The following is a 21,726-nucleotide window of genomic DNA, read 5'->3' as shown; positions in this document are numbered from 1 at the left end:
CTACGAATATTTTTATCAAATATTTTTAAAAAATCTAGGAATATGAAAAAGTATTTTTAAAAACATACACGAATATGAAAATATATTTTTAAAAGTCCACGTATATGAAATATATTTTTAAGGAATCCACGACTATGAAAAAATATTTTAAAAAAATCCACGTTTATGAAAAACATTTTTTACAAACCCATGTTTAAAAAAAATGTTTTTAAAAAATCCACGACTATGACAAATGTTTTTAAAAGACCACGACTATGAACATACATTAAAAAAAATCCAGGAATATGAAAAAATATTTTTTAAGAACATCCACGAATACGAAAAAACATTTTTAAAAATCCACGATTATGAAAAAATATTTCTAAAATATACACGACTACGAACAAATATTTTTGAAAAATCCACTACTAAGAAAATGTGTTTGAAAATCCACGACTATGAAAAAATATACAACAATGAGAATTATTTTTAAAATATCTTCGGCCATAAGAACCTTAAAAAATATTTTTAGAAAAATCTACTACTACAGATAATTTTTTGAAGGGATATTTTTAAATATACAAATCTGAGTATGCTGTAAATTTTTGAAACTTTTTTTTAATTTACTATTATTGTAAATTCTTCTATGACATAGAAGTCCAGCAGAGGACCCCTCTGGGGTTTTCGATTCTATAGAAAATCCCTATGGTGTTCTTCTATTCTATGAAAGACCACTACGGCGTTTTTCTATTGAAGAGCCCTACTTTGGTCTTTTATTCTGTAGAATCCTCTATTTGTATGTCTCATATTCTGCAAAGGACCGCTTTTGGAGGTCTCCTATTCTATAGAAGACCAGTCTGGGACTGTATGTTTAAAAATAAATATTTACAACATATAAGACATATTTTAAGCTTTATTTGTTGTAAACTTCGGTATTGAAATAAATACACATCTTAATTTAAACAAATATTTTCTTTGTTTCCCTGAACCCGCATTCGAAATTCAATACCATTGTGAAATGAGGATATGGATGAAATATGCTTTGTGTTAATGAATCCCTTTTGTAATTTTCTTTTGTTTTATTTTCCTTTTTTTATATTTCATTCGATTTTGTTGTAAATTTCTTCTTTTCGTGTTGTTATTGCATTCAATACTTACTTATGACGGTCAAATTAACTTTGGAATTACGTGTTGGGCTCTTTTGGAAATCAACACGACATCGATATTCGCCCGTATCCTCCTGTTGGGCATTTGTCATGGTTAGTGTACCCGTACGGCCATCCAGGGCAAAAGACAAACGTTCTCGATATGCTTCATCCGACCAATGAGTGCCATGGGAAAAGTTCGATTCTCGGGTATCAACACTGTTGGAAACAAAAAGAAGACGAAGACAAACAAAGAAATCATGAGTAAAAAACAACATCAAAGAAATGAATCGAAATGAGAATGGCAGAAATTAAAACAATTGTCGGACAATAAAACAAATATCAACAACAACAAAAGCAACAAGAAGAAAAAAATCTGAGAACTCTCAATTGGAATAATGACACAAAAGAATTTATTTTTTTCCTCGTTTTGGTCATAATGAGTTCATGTTTGTATTGCTGGAATGCTGTTGTTGTTGAAGTGGTAATGGCCAAAGATTACAATTTGTGTGGGGAGGGATATAGAGATGGATACCAAGAAGAGAAGAGGAGCAGGAGAAATAATGCAAATAGAAAAACCGCCACATTTAATGGTCGCCATGAACAAGTTTCCCAAAAAAAGGAAAAATTTTTTGGCGTTGGCTTTCGCCGTTTTCTTGTTACGGACATTTGATCCAATTGTAATTCATCATCGTTGCGAACAATACCCATCTCCCGCTAGTCAACACTCATTTCCTTTTGGCATAGTTTTTACATTAAAATTCTTGCCTTAAATTTAACCTCCATTTCCGTTTTTCAAGTTCTTTTTCATTTCTTCTTTTGGTCCCACCAAAAAAACCAAGTTTCATTATTTGTTATATCTTTGTCCTTCCAACTAGCCATTGCACACACATGCTTGACACAGCAAGAGAGCGAAAGAAAGAATGAAAAGTGTCATCATTATCGTCATTTTTGTCATCAACATTACTTTTGGTTTTCTTTTGAAGTAGTCGATTTATTGTTGTTTTGTTCATACCCCCACCCAAATTCCTTACAAAATGTTCTGTGGCAATGATGAAACTTTAGTCTCTCAGCATTTTTTTTTTTTTTTGACCAGACCGGTAATACAGGCTGCTGCGTCAAAAAAACTTTGTCCTTGCAAATGAATCCTTAAACAGAACAAAAAAAGAGAAACAAAATAGTTTTGCAGCTCATTAGCGAGTGAAAAACAGAATGACGCTGAATTTTTATCCAAGCCATTTTTTTCTGGCCTTCTTTCTTTTTTTCATTTGTCTTCCTCTCATTTATCTCATTTTATCGCCGGGACGCTATATTTGCTTGCTGTGACAAATTAATGAAAAGCCAACAACAGTCAAGCAATGAAGCTATTACCCTTGCTGCCCCATCCATGGTGGTGGTGGCCGTGGTGGCGGCGACAACGAATATAAATGAAAATGAGCCTCGAAATGAGGCCACCAAACACTTGGCATCAAATTGTCTGAGTGAGTGCAAAAAGAATAATTCTCACGGATTTGAAACGAAAGGATTTCTTGTCGCACTTTATTTCTGCTATAAAGATGATCACCTTGCATCCAAAGGTTCACATAGAATTGAAATTACTTTTGTCTTTAAAGGACAAAGGAAAGAGGGGAAAATGCAGTTCTGATATGAAAAAGAAAGGAAAATAAAAAAAAAAAGTTTTGCAATCTTACGGCCGTGAGATTTTTTTTATACCCTCAGCCTTTAGGCTAAAGAGGGTATTTACACTTTGATACGACCAAAAATGTGCCTCATCGAAATAATGGTTTTAGACCCCAAGTATGTTTGTACGATATCCGTTTCCGACAATTTTGAGTAGATCTAGCAATGTCCGTCCGTCTGTCTGGCTGGCTGGTGCGCACGATAACTCTCGAACGGATCAATCGATTCGGTTCAAATTTTGGATATCGAAATATTTTGTCCAGATTCGATTTAAGTTTGAAGATGGGCCATATAGGTCCACTCCTTCAGGTACCTCCCCCACAAATGTTCAAAAATTGTCGCAAAACTTGTGCGCACGATAACTCTTGCAGGGAATAACCGATTTGGTCCATACTTTAAACATCATGTAATTTCTACCAAACTTAGATGAGGTTCCAATATGGACTCAATCGGTCCACTCCTTCGGGTTCCTCCCACACAAAATTTCGGAAAAGTTCTGTTTAGGACCTGGTTTCGAATCGCTTTGATTTTTGTTTACGCAAGTTGTATTCGCTGTCCTCTATACGACGCTGTAAGTTTCATTAGGGGCAAGTCCATACTTCCTGAGGAAATAGCCTGAAAGTTACAAAAAAACCCTATGACACCGTGTATAGTGGTTGGAGCGCAAGATAACTCTCGAACGGATTTGCCGATTCGGTCCAAAATTTGGTTTTCGTAATATTTTGTCCAAATTTAGTTTAAGTTCAAAGATGGATTATATCGGTCCTTTTCATCCCGTACCTCCCACACAAAATTTTGGATAAGTTCACTTTATGACCTGCTATTGAACTACTTTGATTTTTGTTGAAGCAACTTACATTCGCTGCCTCAATTACGACGGTAAAAGTTGTTTCAGGCGCAAGTCCATACTTCTTGAGAAAACAGCCGAAGGGTGTAAAAACCCCCTATGGCACCCCCATGGTCTATGTCGGCCCATTCCTTTAAGTACCTTTTCCGCAAAATTTTGGAACTTTAATCATACGACCAAAATGTTGAAACCCCCTAAAAACATAATTATTTTGTGAAAAAAGTGTTTCAATTTACACAGGCTGAGGGTATATCTCTGTCGGCAAAGCCGACTCATACTTTTTTACTTGTTTTTAAATGAAAATGAAAAAATCTATGGCAAATTTAAAAAATACCATGACCACGTGAGATTTTGGAAAAAAATATTAAAAAAAATTCCACGATTGTGGAAAGTTTTTGAAATAAAAATATTTTAAAAAATTCACCACTCTGGGAAATTTTTTATAAAATCATCTTTAAAATTTTAGCACTATGCTAAACTTTTGGACCAAATATTTAAAAACCAGGAAAATTCAGATTTAAAAAAAAAATATTCTAAAAAGTCCACGACAATGGGACTTTTTTGAAAACTATTTTAAGAAGTTCAACGCTTGACAATTTTAAAAAGATATTTAAAAAAATTAACCACGGAGGGAAATATTATTAAAAAACACGACAAGGGAAATCATAAAAAATTTAAAAAAAAAAAAATCGGGACTGTTGGAAACTTTTTAAAAAAAGTCGCCAAATATGGGCCATTTTTGAAAATATTTAAAAAAATCGACACTAGGGGACAATGAATAAAATTATTTAAAAATCCAAAACTATGAGATGCTATTGAAAAAATATATATTTTTAAAAAATTCTCAGAAGCAAAATTGTTGAGAAAATATTTTAAAAAATTACCACGATGGGAGTTTTTTTAAATGTTCCCCCAAATGAAAATTTTGAATAGACTTTTTGAATAGACGTTTTTAAAAAATCCTCCTAAGCAGAATTTAAATTTGAAAAAAAAAAATATTTTAAAAAATCCGCTACTTTGGAAAGTTTTGAAAATATATTGACTGGAAATTAAACACTATTGGAAGTTTTTAAAAACAAAAATATTTGTTAAAGATTATTTGTAAAGTAAGTCAGCTTAATCTCATATTTGTTGCTTTCAAATTTAAACAAGTAAAAAAGCATTAAGTTCGGCCGGGCCGAACTTTTCATACCCTCCACCATTAAATATTCTGAACTAAAATGGAATAATTACTTTTCATTCCTGTCCCCAACTTTAAGTGGGTACGTTAAAATGTCAGATAATGTTTATGTACATTTATGCTTCATTCGGGAGGCCCTTTTTTATGGTGTCTATATCTAACAATGTATGTTGACAATTTTTGGTGGGCTAGAAATTGGGAGGTACTGTTATATAGGGGTTATAATAAAACATGGGCCTATGTTGACAGTTTTTGATGGGAGCCTTTAATGTCAAATAACTCCTAATTCGGTTAAAAAATTTAGCAAGAATCTTCAAAATATCGAAAATCGGTACATAACGTGGGAACTTCAAATGTCATTAACAGCTAGTTCGGAGGTATCTGGACTATACGAAAATATGAACTTAAATGAACCGTTATATGGGGGCTATACCAAAACGTGGACCTATGTCCACAAGTTTTGTCATATAAGTTTATTGACATTTAAGAACTTTAAATGTCAAATTATAGCTACATCGGTCTGAAAATGTAGCTACAAACGTCAAAACACCGCAAATCGGGGGTACCGTTATATGGGGGCTATACCAAAACGGGGACCTATGTCCACAAGTTTTGTTATATAAGTTTATTGACACTTAAGAACCCTAAGTGTCAAAATATAGCTAAATCGGTCTGAAAATGTAGCTAAAACTGTCAAGATACCGTAAATCGGGGGGAAACGTTATGTGGGGGCTATACCGAAACGTGGACCTATGTCCACAACTTTTGTTATATAAGTTTATTGACATTTAAGAACCCTAAATGTCAAATTATAGCTACATCGGTCTAAAAATGCAGCTAAAAACTTCAAAATACCGCAAATCGGAGGGTACCGTTATATGGGGGCTATACCAAAACGTGGACCTATGTCCACAACTTTTGTTATATAACTTTATTGACACTTAAGAACCCTAAATGTCAAATTATAGCTATATCGGTCTGAAAATGTAGCTAAAAACATCAAAACAGCGTAAATCGGGGGGCACCGTTATATGGGGGCTATACCAAAACGGGGACCTATGTCCACAACTTTTGTTATATAAGTTTATTGACACTTAAGAACCATAAATGTTAAATTATAGATACATCGGTCTGAAAATGTAGCTAAAAACGTCAAAATACCACAAATCGGAGGGTACCGTTATATGGGGGCTATACCAAAACGTGGACCTATGTCCACAACTTTTGTTATATAAGTTTATTGACACTTAAGAACCCTAAATATCAAATTATAGCTATATCGGTCTGAAAATGTAGCTAAAAACATCAAAACAGCGTAAATCGGGGGGCACCGTTATATGGGGGCTATACCAAAACGGGGACCTATGTCAACACCTTTTGTTATATAAGTTTATTGACACTTAAGAACCCTAAATGTCAAATTATAGCCAAATCGGTCTGAAAATGTAGCTAAAAACGTCAAAATACCGTAAATTGGGGGGTACCGTTATATGGGGGCTATACCAAAACGAGGACCTATGTCCACAACTTTTGTTATATAAGTTTAATGACACTTAAGAACCCTAAATGTCAAATTATAGCCAAATCGGTCTGAAAATGTAGCTAAAAACGTCAAAATACCGCAAATCGAGGGGTACCGTTATATGTGGGCTATACCAAAACGTGGACCTATGTCCACAAGTTTTGTTACATATGTTTATTGACACTTAAGAACCCTAAATGTCAAATTATAGCCAAATCGGTCTGAAAATGTAGCTGAAAACGTCAAAATACCGTAAATCGGGGGGTACCGTTATATGGGGGCTATACCAAAACGTGGACCGATATATCCCATCTTCGAACTTGATCTTCTGACGGCTAAACAATGGTATTCGGACGGACGGACGGACATGCATAAATCGACTCAGAAAGTGATTCTATGTATATCCCTAGAAGGAACTATGGGTCTATCTCGCTTCCTTTTGTATGTTACATACAAATGCACTAACACATAATACCCCTTACCACATAGTGGTGTAGGGTATAAAAAAACATCACGTTTCTTAAAGTAGGTGTAGTTAAAATTGATTTACTTTTTTTAAATCTTGTATTGAATTGTGTATCAGAGGTCCGCAAAATGCATATAAAAGGCACACTCTATTGCCTTTTCCCAAAAGCGAATAGTGCAGTGCCTTGCATATTAAAAATATGAATGTGCAAAAAGCAGATTCACCCCAAAAAATGATTCACTGCTTTAGTGCATGCTTGCTTGCTTTTACATTTGTATTCACACGATTCGCAAATGCAGTATGCACAATACTGCATACCACCACACAGTATCGTACCATCTTCTGTTTGAATAAATGAATACATTTGCCAAATTTCGCTTTTCCTTTGAGTTTCTTTAATAATAGGATAAACTAAACTAGTAATTGTTTTTATTGTCTCAACATAATTTTTTTATGTTTATTAACATGTAAATTTGACCAGAAATATCTACTGCTTTTTGTAATGCAACGTGCTTTTTCGAAGGCAGCGTGCAAAAAGAAGGCAACGAGCTCTTGTAGTGTGTTGTGTGTGTGCAATTGGCACACACTCATGAAAGTAAAGGCAAAGCAAGCAATAGCATTAAACAGAGATGGCAATAGCAAGCAATGAAAAAAGCACGAAATCGCGAATATGCATTAAAAGCGAGTGGCATTTTGCGGACCTCTGTTGTGTATTTAAAAAATCCGTTAAACAAGTAGGAAAAGCGTTAAGTTCGGTCGAACCGAACTTTTTATACCCTCCACCACAAATTTCAGCCATTTCGGTGGATTAATGTGGCCACAACCTTCAAAATACCGAAAATGGGGAGATATCGTCCCATGGGGGCTATATCAAAACGTGGACCTATATAAACATTTTATGGAAGAAATATTTCTTAGGCTCTGGAAACACAAAATACTAAGTTACAGTCGATTCTGTTGTCAAATGGGACTAATACATTCAAATAAATTAAAATGACCCGTACTTAATATGGGGCGTTATATGGGGGCTATACCAAAACGTGGACCTATATAAACCAACTTTGGTAGGAATGTTGTTTGGCCTCTGGAGACACAAAATACCAAATTACAACCAATTCGGTGGTAAAATGGGACAAATATCTTCAAAATTCCTTAAAACGACGACGCGTCACGCGTCATTTTGTATGGGGGCTATACGAAAGCGTGGACCTACATAACCCGCTTTCAATACCAAAAGTCCTACGTACAAATAATAGATTTTCCCAAAATTTCATCCACCTACGTCAATCCGTTCGGACGCTAGAGTGATTTCCACAGACGGACAGACGGACGGACATGGCTATATCGATGTAGAATTGCACGCTGATCAAGAATATATGTAGTTTGTGGGGTCTACAATGATTACTTGGAGTAGTTACAAACGTAGTGACAAACCTAATATACCCCCATCCTATGGTGGAGGGTATAAAAATCCATTATGAAAAATTTTTGATTTTGTTTTAAAGTCTGCCATTAAGGGGCAAATTGTTGAAAACATATTAAAAAATCCTCCAATATACAAATGAGAAAAGATTTTTTTAAATCCGCGACTATTTTAGGTTTGAAAATATTAAAAAAAAAAATCCACTATTATGGGAAATTTTTGGAGCAACATTTTTATACCCTCCACCATAGTATGGACGGTATATTAAGTTTGTCACTCCGTTTGTAACACATCGAACTAATAATTTGCGGCCCTATAAAGTATATATATTTTTGATCAGGATAAAATTCTATGACAATCTAGCCCGTCCGTCCGTCTGTCCGTCTGTTGTAATCATTCTAGCGTCCGCAGTAATTAAGATGGAGTGCTGAAATTTTGCACCCGAGGGTCTTTTTTCCATAGGCAGGTCAAGTTCGAAGATGGGCTATATCGGTACACTCTTTGGTATAGCCCCCATATAACGATACCTCCGGATTTGAGGTATTTTGACGTTCTTCGCCACATTTGCAGACCGAATTAGCTATTATTTGGCACTTTGGGTTCCTAGTGATCAACAAACTTATATCCCAAAGGATATGGGCATAGGTCCATGTTTTGGTATAGTCCCCATATAACGGTACCTCCCGATTTTCGGTATTTTGAGCATTTTAGTTACAATATTTAACCGAACTAGCTGTAATTTGACATTTGAGGTTCTTAGTGGTGATGAAACATCTCCAAGAAACATCGTCAATATAGGTCCATGTTTTGGTATAGCCCCCATATAACGGTATCTGCCGATTTTCGGTATTTTGAGAATTTAAGCTGCAATTTTTAACCGAACTATCTGTAATGGTCGGTATTTTGATAATTTTAGCTACAATTTTATCTATTCAAAAATAATCGTCATTATAGGTCCATGTTTTGGTATATCCCCCCCATATAACTTTACCTCCCGATTTTCGGGAATTTTCAGTGGTCACGAAATTTCTTCACTAAAATTCGTCAACATGGGTCCATTTTTGAGGGTCTACATTGTTTTGATGAAACTACCCTCAATTTGACTCTTGAAGTTCCCTGCAGCTATAAAACTTTTCCGCCAAAAAATGTAAAGATAGGTTTACTCTTTGATATAGCCCTGTAGGTGGTACCTTTCACCTAGCTGAACACATTTTTTAGATTAGATAACACTGTGAAACAAAATGGAAGTGAAAGTCTGGGGCACGAAAAATTCCTCTTGGGGAAGAAAGGCCTTGGTGAGTATATTATGAACCCCGAAGGTCAGATCCGCCGTGAGTCGAACTTTCGCGTTATGGCGTGATGAAATTTTTGTTAGAGATCCTGTGGGCCATTAGGAATTAGCGTTATATATTTGTCCATTTTAAAAAGTGTTCTACAAAAACAACAAACAAAGATATAATGCTAATTAATAATGGTCTTCATCACGCCATATCGCGGAGGTTCGACTCACGGCGCATCTGTCCTTCGGGGTTTTCAATATACTCACCATTGTCGAAAAGTTGTTACACTTAAAATTGTGAAAGGACCCTAATTATTCCATTTTAATTAAGACTTTTTTTGGTGGAGGGTATAAAAAGTTCGGCCCGGCCGAACTTAACGACTTTTTACTTGTTAAAAACTACCTTGATAACACTGTGCAACAAAATGGAGCTCAAAGTATGGGGGGTGGAAAATTCCTATTTGAGATGAAAGCCCTTGGTGAGTATATACAGAACCCCGAAGGACAGATTCGCCGTGAGTCGAACTTTCGCGATATGGCGTGATGAATATTTTGCTGGAGACCCTAAAAGCCATCTGGAATCAGCGTTATATCTTTGTTCGCTGTTGTTTAAGCTTATATTTAAGATGACATGTCTTCAGTCAAATCAAATGAGGATTTTTTTCGTAGAACATTTCGACCTTCTAACTCGCTTCCTTCAATGTCCTTTTCGTCCTTTATTTCAAGAACCGCAATAAAAGTGGCAAAAGATGACATTTTTCAGCTTCGGAATATTCTACAAAAATGTCGCTCGGAAAATTTTAGGTACGGTTCCCAAAGACATAAAATCGATAAAATCATGTTAAAGCGGTCGTTTTTCACTTTTACCCGAATCTTGCTCAGACAGCCCTATATCTATTTATTTCAATACATTATTGTTAACCTATTGATGATCTAGAATTCTCGGAGTCATTAAAACAGTTGTATCTTGTTTTGCTAAGCACGTTAATATCATTATTTTTGGAATAAATATCCGGATATCCGAATTATGGAACCGGTTATTCTGATATTAAAACCGAATTTTTATCCGGTTTTTATGAACCGAATAACCGTATATGTATATCATTAGAAAGCTATTAAAATTGTCCAATAGATATGAGTAATATGCATTAGACGTTTTAAGCGGTTATGGTGCTGGAACAAAAAAACCGTATTTTTGAACCGTTTCTTAACGTTTGTGAGGATACATTTCTGTGCGTGAAAAAAATTATGATCATGACTTGGGGGGTGGAAAATTCTTTTTGGAGGTGAAAGCCCTTGGTGTGGACATACAGATCCCTGAAGGGCAGATCCGCCGTGAGTCGAACCTTTGTGTTATGGCGGGTTGAATTCTGGGATGGTGACCCATTATTGCAAGCGTAAAAAGTTACGTAACTGAATTTCAAGTGGGTTTAGGGTGCTACTGGGACAGTATGAGCTATGTCGGCGTAAGATTATTTTCGTGATATGCCCTAGCCAAATCGGCTGAGGATTTTTTTGTTTTAATATTTTAACCCTGAAATTGTATCTTTCCTTTTCTTTAAAGTATATTTTTATACCTTCTTCAACAAAAAAGAGCAGGATAAGAGTAAGACAGTAAATGTTCTACAGAAATCGTCTTAAAACGATTTGACTTAGCACATACTGTCCCAGTAGCACCCTAAACCCACTTGAAATTCAGTTACGTAACTTTTTACGCTTGCAATAATGGGTCACCATCCCAGAATTCAACCCGCCATAACACAAAGGTTCGACTCACGGCGGATCTGCCCTTCAGGGTTCTGTATGTCCACACCAAGGGCTTTCACCTCCAAAAAGAATTTTCCACCCCCCAAGTCATGATCATAATTTTTTTCACGTACAGAAACGTTAAGAAACGGTTCAAAAATACGGTTTTTTTGTTCCAGCACCATAACCGCTTAAAACGTCTAATGCATATTACTCATATCTATTGGACAATTTTAATAGCTTTCTACTGATATACATATACGGTTATTCGGTTCATAAAAACCGGATAAAAATTCGGTTTTAATATCAGAATAACCGGTTCCATAATTCGGATATCCGGATATTTATTCCAAAAATAATGATATTAACGTGCTTAGCAAAACAAGATACAACTGTTTTAATGACTCCGAGAATTCTAGATCATCAATAGGTTAACAATAATGTATTAAAATAAATAGATATAGGGCTGTCTGAGCAAGATTCGGGTAAAAGTGAAAAACGACCGCTTAAACATGATTTTATCGATTTTATGTCTTTGGGAACCGTACCTAAAATTTTCCGAGCGACATTTTTGTAGAATATTCCGAAGCTGAAAAATGTCATCTTTTGCCACTTTTATTGCGGTTCTTGAAATAAAGGACGAAAAGGATATTGAAGGAAGCGAGTTAGAAGGTCGAAATGTTCTACGAAAAAAATCCTCATTTGATTTGACTGAAGACATGTCATCTTAAATATAAGCTTAAACAACAGCGAACAAATATATAACGGTGATTCCAGATGTCTTTTAGGGTCTCCGGCCAAATATTCATCACGCCATATCGCGAAATTTCGACTCACGGCGAATCTGTCCTTCGGGGTTCTGTATATACTCACCAAGGGCTTTCATCTCCAATAGGATTTTTCCACCCCCCAAAATTTCGGTTCACAGTGTAATTAAACACCATGGGAAATGTTTGAAAAAGTATTAAAAAAAAATCACCACAATGTAAAATTGTCTATAAAATATTTTTAAAAAATTCCCGTTCCAGCATGAAATATTAAAAAAATCTACCGATATGCGAATTTTTTTAAAGAAACGCGCCACGTGGGACATTTTTGAAAAATATTTTAAAAAAATCCACTCAAGGAAATTTTTTAAAATAATCCTCAACTATGAAAAATATTTTAAAAAACACAATAAAATTTTTTTAAACAAATTTTTTTAAAAAAATCAGGCTGCGTATAATTTTAAAAAAATATTTAAAATATCCTAGGATATTATAACTTTAAAAAGAAGGGCTATTTATCGCAAAAAATATTTAAAAAAAACACACACACAACTAGTGAAATTAAAAAAAATATACTTTTAAAAAATCCACAGCAATGGATATTTAAAACACAATTAAAAAAATAAATTTAAAAATTCCGTGACTACCAGAAATATTTGAAAAAAAAAAATCCAAATGAACATTTTTTGAAAAAGATATTATCCAAAAATGTCGATGGCTATGAGAACTTTATGACAAAGTATTTAAAAATTTGTTCAGCATTTTGTAAAATGTTCGAAAAAATATTTTCAAAAAATCCACTATTGGTGGAAAGTTTTGAAAAAATATATAAAAAGTCTACCAATACGGGAGATTGTTGAAAAATATATTTTTAAAAAATTTACCTTAATGAGAAATTTTTGAAAAATATTTTTAAAAAAATTTACTACTATGGGACATTTTTTAAGAAATATTTTTTACAAAATCCAGGACAATTTATAATTTAAAAAATATTGCAACTGGGTGAAATTCTTGAAAAAAATATTTTTTTTTTTTAAATCAAACACATTTTTAAAAAATTTCAGAAAATCCGATATTGGTGGAAAGTTTTGAAACCATATATAAAAAAATCGCCAATCTGTGAAATTTTTGAAAAATATATTTTTGAAAAATTTTTGAAAAAGATATCCAAAAATGTCCATGTCTATGAGAATTTTTTGACAAAGTATTTAAAAAAGTCCAGCATTTTGTAAAATGTTTGAAAAAATATTTTCAAAAAATCACTATTGGTGGAAAGTTTTGAAAAAATACGTAAAAAACCACCAACATGGGAAATTGTTGAAAAATATATTTTTAAAAAATCTACCATTATGAGAAATTTTTGAAAAATATTTTTAAAAAATTTACGACTATGGCTCATCTTTTAAGAAATATTTTTTTTACAAAATCCAGGGCAATTAATAATTTAAACAAAATTGCAGCTTGGTGAAATTCTTGAAAAAATATTCTTAAACAATCCACCACATTTTTGAAAAATTTCAAGACTATGGCAATGTTTTGAAAATATATTGGATAAAGTTGTCCACAACAAAATATCCACGAATATGAAAAACTTAATCAAGTTGGTAGGTATAATTATTCATCTTGATGGATATAATTATCCACGTTTTTTCGATACACTTATCACTTATTTATCACAATTATCCATCTAGGTGGATAAAATTATCCATTTAGTTAATAAAATTATCCTCGCTTGTGGATAAAGAAATATTTAAAAAAACTAGTGAAATTAAAAAAAAAAAATATTTTTAAAAAATACACAGCAATGGATATTTAAAAACATAATTAAACAAAATAAATTTTAAAATTCCGAGACTATCCGAAATATTTAAAAAAATCTAAATGAAATTTTTTTGGAAAAGATATTATCCAAAATTGTCCATGGCTATGATATTTTTTTGACAAAGTTTTAAAAAAATGTTCAGCATTTTGTAAAATGTTTGAAAAAATATATTCAAAAAATCCACTATTGGTGGAAAGTTTTGAAAAAAATCCACCACATTTTTGAAAAATTTCACGACTATGGCAATGTTTTGAAAATATATTGGATAAAGTTATCCGCAACAAAATTTATGAAAAACTTTATCAAGTTGGTAGGTATAATTATTCATCTTGGTGGATATAATTATCCACGTTTGTTCGATACACTTATCGCAATTTTTCCCCCTAGGTGGACAAAATTATCAATTTAGTTAATAAAATTATCCTCGCTTGTGGATAAAATTATCCAAGTTTGTGTAAAAAGTATTCAGTAGTGTGGATAAAATGAGCCACCATGTTGTATACAACTATCCGCTTGGGTGCATAAAATTATCCATCTTGAAGGTGACTAGAGCTTTTCGCGATTTTAAATAAATGGTGATTGAAAAATATATCCACCTTTTTGGATATAGCTATCCATCTTTAATGGATAACTTTATTCATGTTGGTGTATAAAGCATGACGTGTTATTGGGTTTGAGTTGGGTTGAGGATAAAATGCTAAATAAAATCATCTAAATTGTTATGGCCCACTTTTTTTATTAAACTCTCCCCATAGATGGATGAAATTCTGAATTCAATTAAAATATTCATTACCTGTAAATGGGTGTCTTCAGTCCAACTTTATACCATATCACCAAGGCTACTCGATCTTCCAGTAAGGGTGGTGTTACGTTGCATGGCAGTCTTGCATGGGTGCCGACTATTGATTCGGCCACAACCGGAGGTCCTGCAAAAAGAGACAAAGAAAGGGACAAATTTTAATGAAAGTCCACAATGAAATATGTTATGGGTTAATGGGGCTACATTAGATTCGAGCATTTTGATGTTACAAAATTGTTCGTTGGGTTATTTTGGGCTACAACAGCGGAGCAACAGGCATTCGTAATTTTATGAATGGGCACTGTCTGGAAGTTATAACGATTTTAAAGGTGCTTATGTTATGTTCCTCATCATAATCTCTAAGAAAAAGAAGGCCCAATATTTTTGGTATGATTTAAAATCGTACGGTAAATCGAATAATCTTCTTTCCACTCAAAGCACGTTCGTGAGAAATAATTATATATCCATATATACATATGTATGTATGTATTTACGTGTGTTTATATGTCAAAATTTTTATTAAACAAATGTGCTTGCGGCAATTGCCACTTTGTCGATGTGAAAGGGTTTTTGAGATGTAGGCGGTTACTACATTATGACTAAATGGACCTTGGGTTGCCCTATGCCTCACCTCTCCCTCCAAACTGGCAATTACTGCAAGGTAACTTGCTTAATATGAAGCCGAACATCGGGTTGCATTTATTTCCCGATTACATACAAACATTCATGGATTTAGAAAAGTCCCGCCTTGTTGATTCTGCGATGTTCTAGGAGAATAGTTTTTCTATATACGCGTTAGTTTTTATATGGAAATTCTTGGATAAACTTTTCGTAGTTCCCTTTTCGGAATATCCATTCTTAAATATTTATAAAAATAAACTTTTACTTCTGTGGGCATTGCAACAGCTGTAAGCTGTTGATTTAATACATAGAGCCAACCTTCAGTGCTTTGATAAGTATTTTCTCTATTTTTGCCATTTTTCCTCATCTTCGTTATTTGTAATTTCGGAATAATTAGCAAAACAAATTGCAGTTGTGCATACCAGACAAGTCGGGGGAATTCAAGTAGAAGGGAGTCGTAGTAATAACAGATAGTTAAACAAAACAAAAAAACTTAAGATAAATTGCAACTAAAAAGAACAATAAATGGCAAAAAGTTTGGCAAGAATAGGCACACAGAAAAAAATATCTTAAGACCTTATTTGGAAATATCTTATATGGAATTTGTTATTATTGAAAATGTCTTTAATTTTTTCTAAATAATTTTTCCGGATGTAAAAATTGAAACACTCAAAAGTACCTAGAGTTGTTCGCATATCTCTTAAACTGTTTTTAATTTATTTTTGCCATTTTTCTCCGAGTGTAAAAATTGCATTTTCCAAAACTTCATAGAGTGTCTTTTGCATGTATTACATTTCCTTCACTTAGCTAGCGGATATACAATACAAAGGTTCTCATGGCCACTGGGGTATTACTTCCACAAGCTCTTCTTATTTTTGCCCATTATTTTTGTTTTCAGATATACTCTACAGTTGCTCCTGTATTTCGACTCAATTTCTTCTGCATCTTCTTCTCCCTCTTCCATGCCTTGTTGAAGATTTCATGATATGACTGCAGTACAAAAGAAAAATTTCCAAATTCCTTTCATTTTATTTTATTTATTTTTGTTTGTTTTCTTCTTCTTTTGGTTCCATAGTTCTTAGAACACCTTAGCTTTGGTATTGTGTTGTACAGCAACAACAACAAATTACAATTTAATTTTAATAAAATACCATTGGGACTTAATGTTTTCTTTGCAAGTGGAAGAGAGAGAGAGAGCATTTCTTTAAAACGAACAGGAAATCGTTTTGGATATCCTTTCGCAGTAATCTACTTGGTATTCTCATCATTGTCTTTGTATTCTTTACCTTCTCTTTGCAGTAAATAAATAAATAGAAAGACTTTTAAAAAGTGAAGTAGAAGATTAAAGTAGATAAAGCATTCTTCTGACCAGTACAAACAAATTGCAGAATATCATGCAAGATATGCTGTTGGAGAAGGTTTTGTGTGATGGAGATTTTTGTGAATATTTAAATACGAAATTTTGTTAAATAATTTATGTTAAAGTTACATTTTGCGTAATTCATGTGTCTGGTCAACTTGCCACAGAGCAATTTGTATGAAGAGAACAAGTAAAGTAGTAAGCTGTACCACATGGAAACGTTGCTTCTCCACAAAAGAGAATTTGGGTAAATATTTTTCGTAAAGAATGGTCCTTCTATAGACCTTTTGTGGGTGCTTCCATAGACCCTTTCTAAAAGAAAGAAGACACTTCATAAAAGCAAGGGTGCTTCTATAGATCCTTTCTAAAAGAAAGGGTGTTTCTATAGACCCTTTCTCTAGGAAAGGGTGCTTCTATAGACCCTTTCCGAAAAAAGGGTGCTTCTATAGACCCTTTCCGAAAGAAACGGTGCTTCTATAGAACCTTTCCGAAAGAAACGGTGCTTCTATAGACCCTTTCCGAAAGAAAGGGTGCTTCTATAGACCCTTTCCGAAAGAAAGGGTGCTTCTATAGACCCTTTCCGAAAGAAAGGGTGCTTCTAAAGACCCTTTCCGAAAGAAAGGGTGCTTCTATAGACCCTTTCCGAAAGAAACGGTGCTTCTATAGAGCCTTTCCGAACGAAAAGGTGCTTCTATAGAGCCTTTCCGAAAGAAAGGGTGCTTCTATAGACCCTTTCCGAAAGAAAGGGTGCTTCTATAGACCCTTTCTGAAACAAAGGGTGCTTCTATAGACCCTTTCTGAAACAAAGGGTGCTTCTATAGACCCTTTTTGAAACAAAGGGAGCTTCTATAGACCCTTTCTGAAACAAAGGGTGCTTCTATAAACACTTTCTGAAACAAAGGGTGCTTCTATAGACCCTTTCTGAAACAAAGGGTGCTTCTATAGATCCTTTCTGAAACAAAGGGTGCTTCTATAGACCCTTTCTGAAACAAAGGGTGCTTCTATAGACCGTTTCTGAAACAAAGGGTGCATCTATAGACCCTTTCTGAAACTAAGGGTGCTTCTATAGACCCTTTCTGAAACAAAGGGTGCTTCTATAGACCCTTTCTGAAACAAAGGGTTCTTCTATAAACCCTTTCTGAAACAAAGGGTGCTTCTATAGACCCTTTCTGAAACAAAGGGTGCTTCTATAGACCCTTTTTTAAACAAGGGGTGCTTCTATAGACCATTTCTGAAACAAAGGGTGCTTCTATAGACCCTTTCTGAAACAAAGGGTGCTTCTATAGACCCTTTCTGGAAGAAAGGGTGCTTCCATAGACACTTTTGAAAGAAAGGGTGCTTCCATAGACACTTTCTGAAAGAAAGGGTGCTTCCATGGACACTTTCTGAAAGAAAGGGTGCTTCCATAGACACTTTCTGAAAGAAAGGGTGCTTCTACAGACATTACTTTAGACCCTATTACTACTTTAGACCCTTTCCGAAAGAAAGAGTGCTACTTTAGACCCTTTCCGAAAGAAAGTGTGCTACTATAGACCCTTTCCGAAAGAAAGGGTGCTTCTATAGACCGTTTCCGAAAGAAAGGGTGCTTCTATAGACCGTTTTCGAAAGAAAGGGTGCTTCTATAGACCCTTTCTGAAACAAAGGGTGCTTCTATAGACCCTTTCTGAAACAAAGGGTGCTTCTATAGACCCTTTCTGAAACAAAGGGTGCTTCTATAGACCCTTTCTGAAACAAAGGGTGCTTCTATAGACCCTTTCTGAAACAAAGAGTGCTTCTATAGACCCTTTCTGAAACAAAGGGTGCTTCTATAGTCCCTTTCTGAAACAAATGGTGCTTCTATAGACCCTTTCTGAAACAAAGGGTGCTTCTATAGACCCTTTCTGAAACAAAGGGTGCTTCTATAGACCCTTTCTGAAACAAAGGGTGCTTTTATAGACCCTTTCTGAAACAAAGGGTGCTTCTATAGACCCTTTCTGAAACAAAGGGTGCTTCTATAGACCCTTTCTGAAAGAAAGGGTGCTTCTGTAGACCCTTTCTGAAACAAAGGGTGCTTTTATAGACCCTTTTCGAAAGAAAGGTTGCTTCTATAGACCCTTTCCGAAAGGACGGATGCTTCTATAGACCATTTCCAAAAGAAAGAGTGCTTCTGTAGACCCTTTCCAAAAGAAAGGTTGTTTCTATAGACCCTTTCCAAAAGAAAGGGTGCTTCTATAGAACCTTTCCAAAACGAAGGGTGCTTCTATAGACCCTTTCCAACAGAAAGGGTACTTCTATAGACCCTTTCTGAAACAAAGGGTGCTTCAATAGACCCTTTCTGAAATAAATGGTACTTCTATAGACCCTTTCTGAAACAAAGGGTGCTGCTATAAACCCTTTCTGAAACAAATGGTACTTCTATAGACCCTTTCTGAAACAAAGGGTGCTTCTATAGGCCCTTTCCAAAAGAAAGGGTACTTCTATAGACCCTTTCTGAAAAAAAGGGTGCTTCCATAGACCCTTTCTGAAACAAAGGGTGCTTCTATAGACCCTTTCTGAAACAAATGGTACTTCTGTAGACCCTTTCTGAAACAAAGGGTGTTTCTATATGCCCTTTCTGAAACAAAGGGTGCTTCTATATACCCTTTCTGAAAGAAAGGGTGCTTCTTTAGACCCCTTTCGAAAGAAAGTGCGCTTCTATAGACCCTTTCTGAAAGAAAGGGTGCTTCTATAGACCCTTCCTGAAAGAAAGGGTGCTTCTATAGACCCTTTCTGGAACAAAGGGTGCTCCTGTAGACCCTTTCTGAAAGAAAGGGTGCTTATATAGACCCTTTCTGAAAGAAAGGGTGCTTCTATAGACCCTTTCTGAAAGAAAGGGTGCTTCTATAGACCTTTTCTGAAAGAAAGGGTGCTTCTATAGACCCTTTCTGAAAGAAAGGGTGCTTCTATAGACCCTTTCTGAAACAAAGGGTGCTTCTATAGACCCTTTCTGAAACAAAGGGTGCTTCTATAGACCCTTTCTGAAACAAAGGGTGCTTCTATAGACCCTTTCTGAAACAAAGGGTGCTTCTATAGACCCTTTCTGAAACAAAGGGTGCTTCTATAGACCATTTCTGAAACAAAGGGTGCTTCTATAGACCTTTTCTGAAACAAAGGGTGCTTCTATAGACCCTTTCCAAAAGAAAGGGTGCTTCTATAGACCCTTTCCAAAAGAAAGGGTGCTTCTATAGACCCTTTCCAAAAGAAAGGGTGCTTCTATAGACCCTTTCTGAAACAAAGGGTGCTTCTATAGACCCTTTCCAAAAGAAAGGGTGCTTCTATAGACCCTTTCCAAAAGAAAGGGTGCTTCTATAGACCCTTTCCAAAAGAAAGGGTGCTTCTATAGACCCTTTCCAAAAGAAAGGGTGCTTCTATAGACCCTTTCCAAAAGAAAGGGTGCTTCTATAGACCCTTTCCAAAAGAAAGGGTGCTTCTATAGACCCTTTCTGAAACAAAGGGTGCTTCTATAGACCCTTTCCAAAAGAAAGGGTGCTTCTATAGACCCTTTCCAAAAAAAGGGTGCTTCTATAGACCATTTCTGAAACAAAGGGTGCTTCTATAGACCCTTTCCAAAAGAAGGGGTGCTTCTATAGACCCTTTCTAAAAGAAAGAGTGCTTCTATAGACCCTTTCCAAAAGAAAGGGTGCTTCTATAGACCCTTTCCAAAAGAAAGGGTGCTTCTATAGACCCTTCCCAAAAGAAAGGGTGCTTCTATAGACCCTTTCCAAAAGAAAGGGTGTTTCTATAGACCATTTCCAAAAGAAAGGGTGCTTTTATAGACCCTTTCCAAAAGAAAGGGTGCTTTTATAGACCATTTCCAAAAGAAAGGGTGATTCTGTAGACCCTTTCTGAAAGAAAGCTTGCTTCTATAGACCCTTTCTGAAAGAAAGTGTGCTTCTATAGACCCTTTCTGAAAGAAAGGGTGCTTCTATAGACCCTTTCTGAAAGAAAGGTTGCTTCTATAGACCCTTTCTGAAAGAAAGGTTGCTTTTATAGACCCTTTCTGAAAGAAAGGGTGCTTCTATAGAAGGGTGCTTTCTGAAAGAAAGGGTGGTCTATAGACCCTTTCTGAAAGAAAGGGTGCTTCTATAGACCCTTTCTGAAGGAAAGGGTGCTTCTATAGACCCTTTCTGAAAAAAGGGTGCTCCTATTGACCCTTTCTGAAAAAAGGATGCTTCTATAGACCCTTTCTGAAAAAAGGGTGCTTCTATAGACCCTTTCTGAAAGAAAGGGTTCTTCTATAGACCCTTTCTGAAAGAAAGGGTTCTTCTATAGAACCTTTCTGAAAAAGGGTGCTTCTATAGACCCTTTCTGAAAGAAAGCCACTGTGGCTAGGCCACAGTTCATTAAAAAAGCTGTAACGAAATAATGAAAATTGGGACTAACTTAAGCCTTTTTAAGAGCTCAATATTTTGCAAAGGCGGTTCTTGTTCCATCAATTATACTTAACGAATTAGAAACCCAACAATAGACCTTCTTTGAAAAAATATTCTATGAAATGATAATTTTTCCTATTAGTAATTTTGCCAGCATCATTTTTTTTCTCCCCTTTTGCCTATCACCCACGTATTTCTAATAAACTCCTACGCTGCTCTTTTATTTTATGCTCAATTACCATTACCTTGTAACATATATTCATGTCATGAACATTTGTACTATTTCCCTTGGGCTTTTTTTGTTCTATACATTCCGCTCTCCTTATGAATTTCTTTTTTGTTAAATACTATCTATACAAAGTAACATCACATAGACTCCATTCATAAGACCTATTTAACTGATTACTTATGATGTGCATAATATACTTGAAGTTGATGGCTTCATCTACATACATAAATACATACATTTGTATGTTTATAACAAAATCTATGTTACCATGACATAAGCATCTCATTCTCATCTTCTGTTTTACTTCTCAGTACTTTAGATGTCTATCGTTGTCGTAGCAGTAGCAGCCGTAACATTATAAAGCGGAAGCAAGCAATAATTGTTTGCTGTGAATAATGTGGCAAAAAAGAAGGACTTAAGGTGAACAGTTAAAGTAGACCGGAAACAAAGTATCTCTCTCTCGAAATGTG

At 34.9% G+C, this 21,726-nt stretch overlaps 1 protein-coding gene across 2 annotated transcripts in view; it reads right to left on the bottom strand.

The window, feature by feature from the left end:
- The window catches only part of LOC141404970 (uncharacterized), a 1,496,028-nt gene that overhangs the window by 1,252,739 nt on the left and 221,563 nt on the right, over window positions 1-21,726 (bottom strand). For both annotated transcript variants that reach the window (XM_073988846.1, XM_073988845.1), the window contains 2 exons: window positions 14,650-14,782; window positions 1,138-1,343 (listed from right to left, as the gene is read on the bottom strand). In XM_073988846.1, the coding sequence (XP_073844947.1) occupies window positions 1,138-1,343; window positions 14,650-14,782 (339 nt within the window). The remainder of the gene's footprint in view (window positions 1-1,137; window positions 1,344-14,649; window positions 14,783-21,726) is intronic.

The sequence above is a fragment of the Musca autumnalis genome, unplaced genomic scaffold (genome assembly GCF_047663935.1).
Source record: "Musca autumnalis isolate F117 unplaced genomic scaffold, ASM4766393v1 scaffold_5, whole genome shotgun sequence".
NCBI classification, from domain to species: Eukaryota; Metazoa; Arthropoda; class Insecta; order Diptera; family Muscidae; genus Musca; species Musca autumnalis.
Note: the sequence above shows the minus strand (reverse complement) of the source record. Positions and strands in the feature narration are given on the sequence as shown.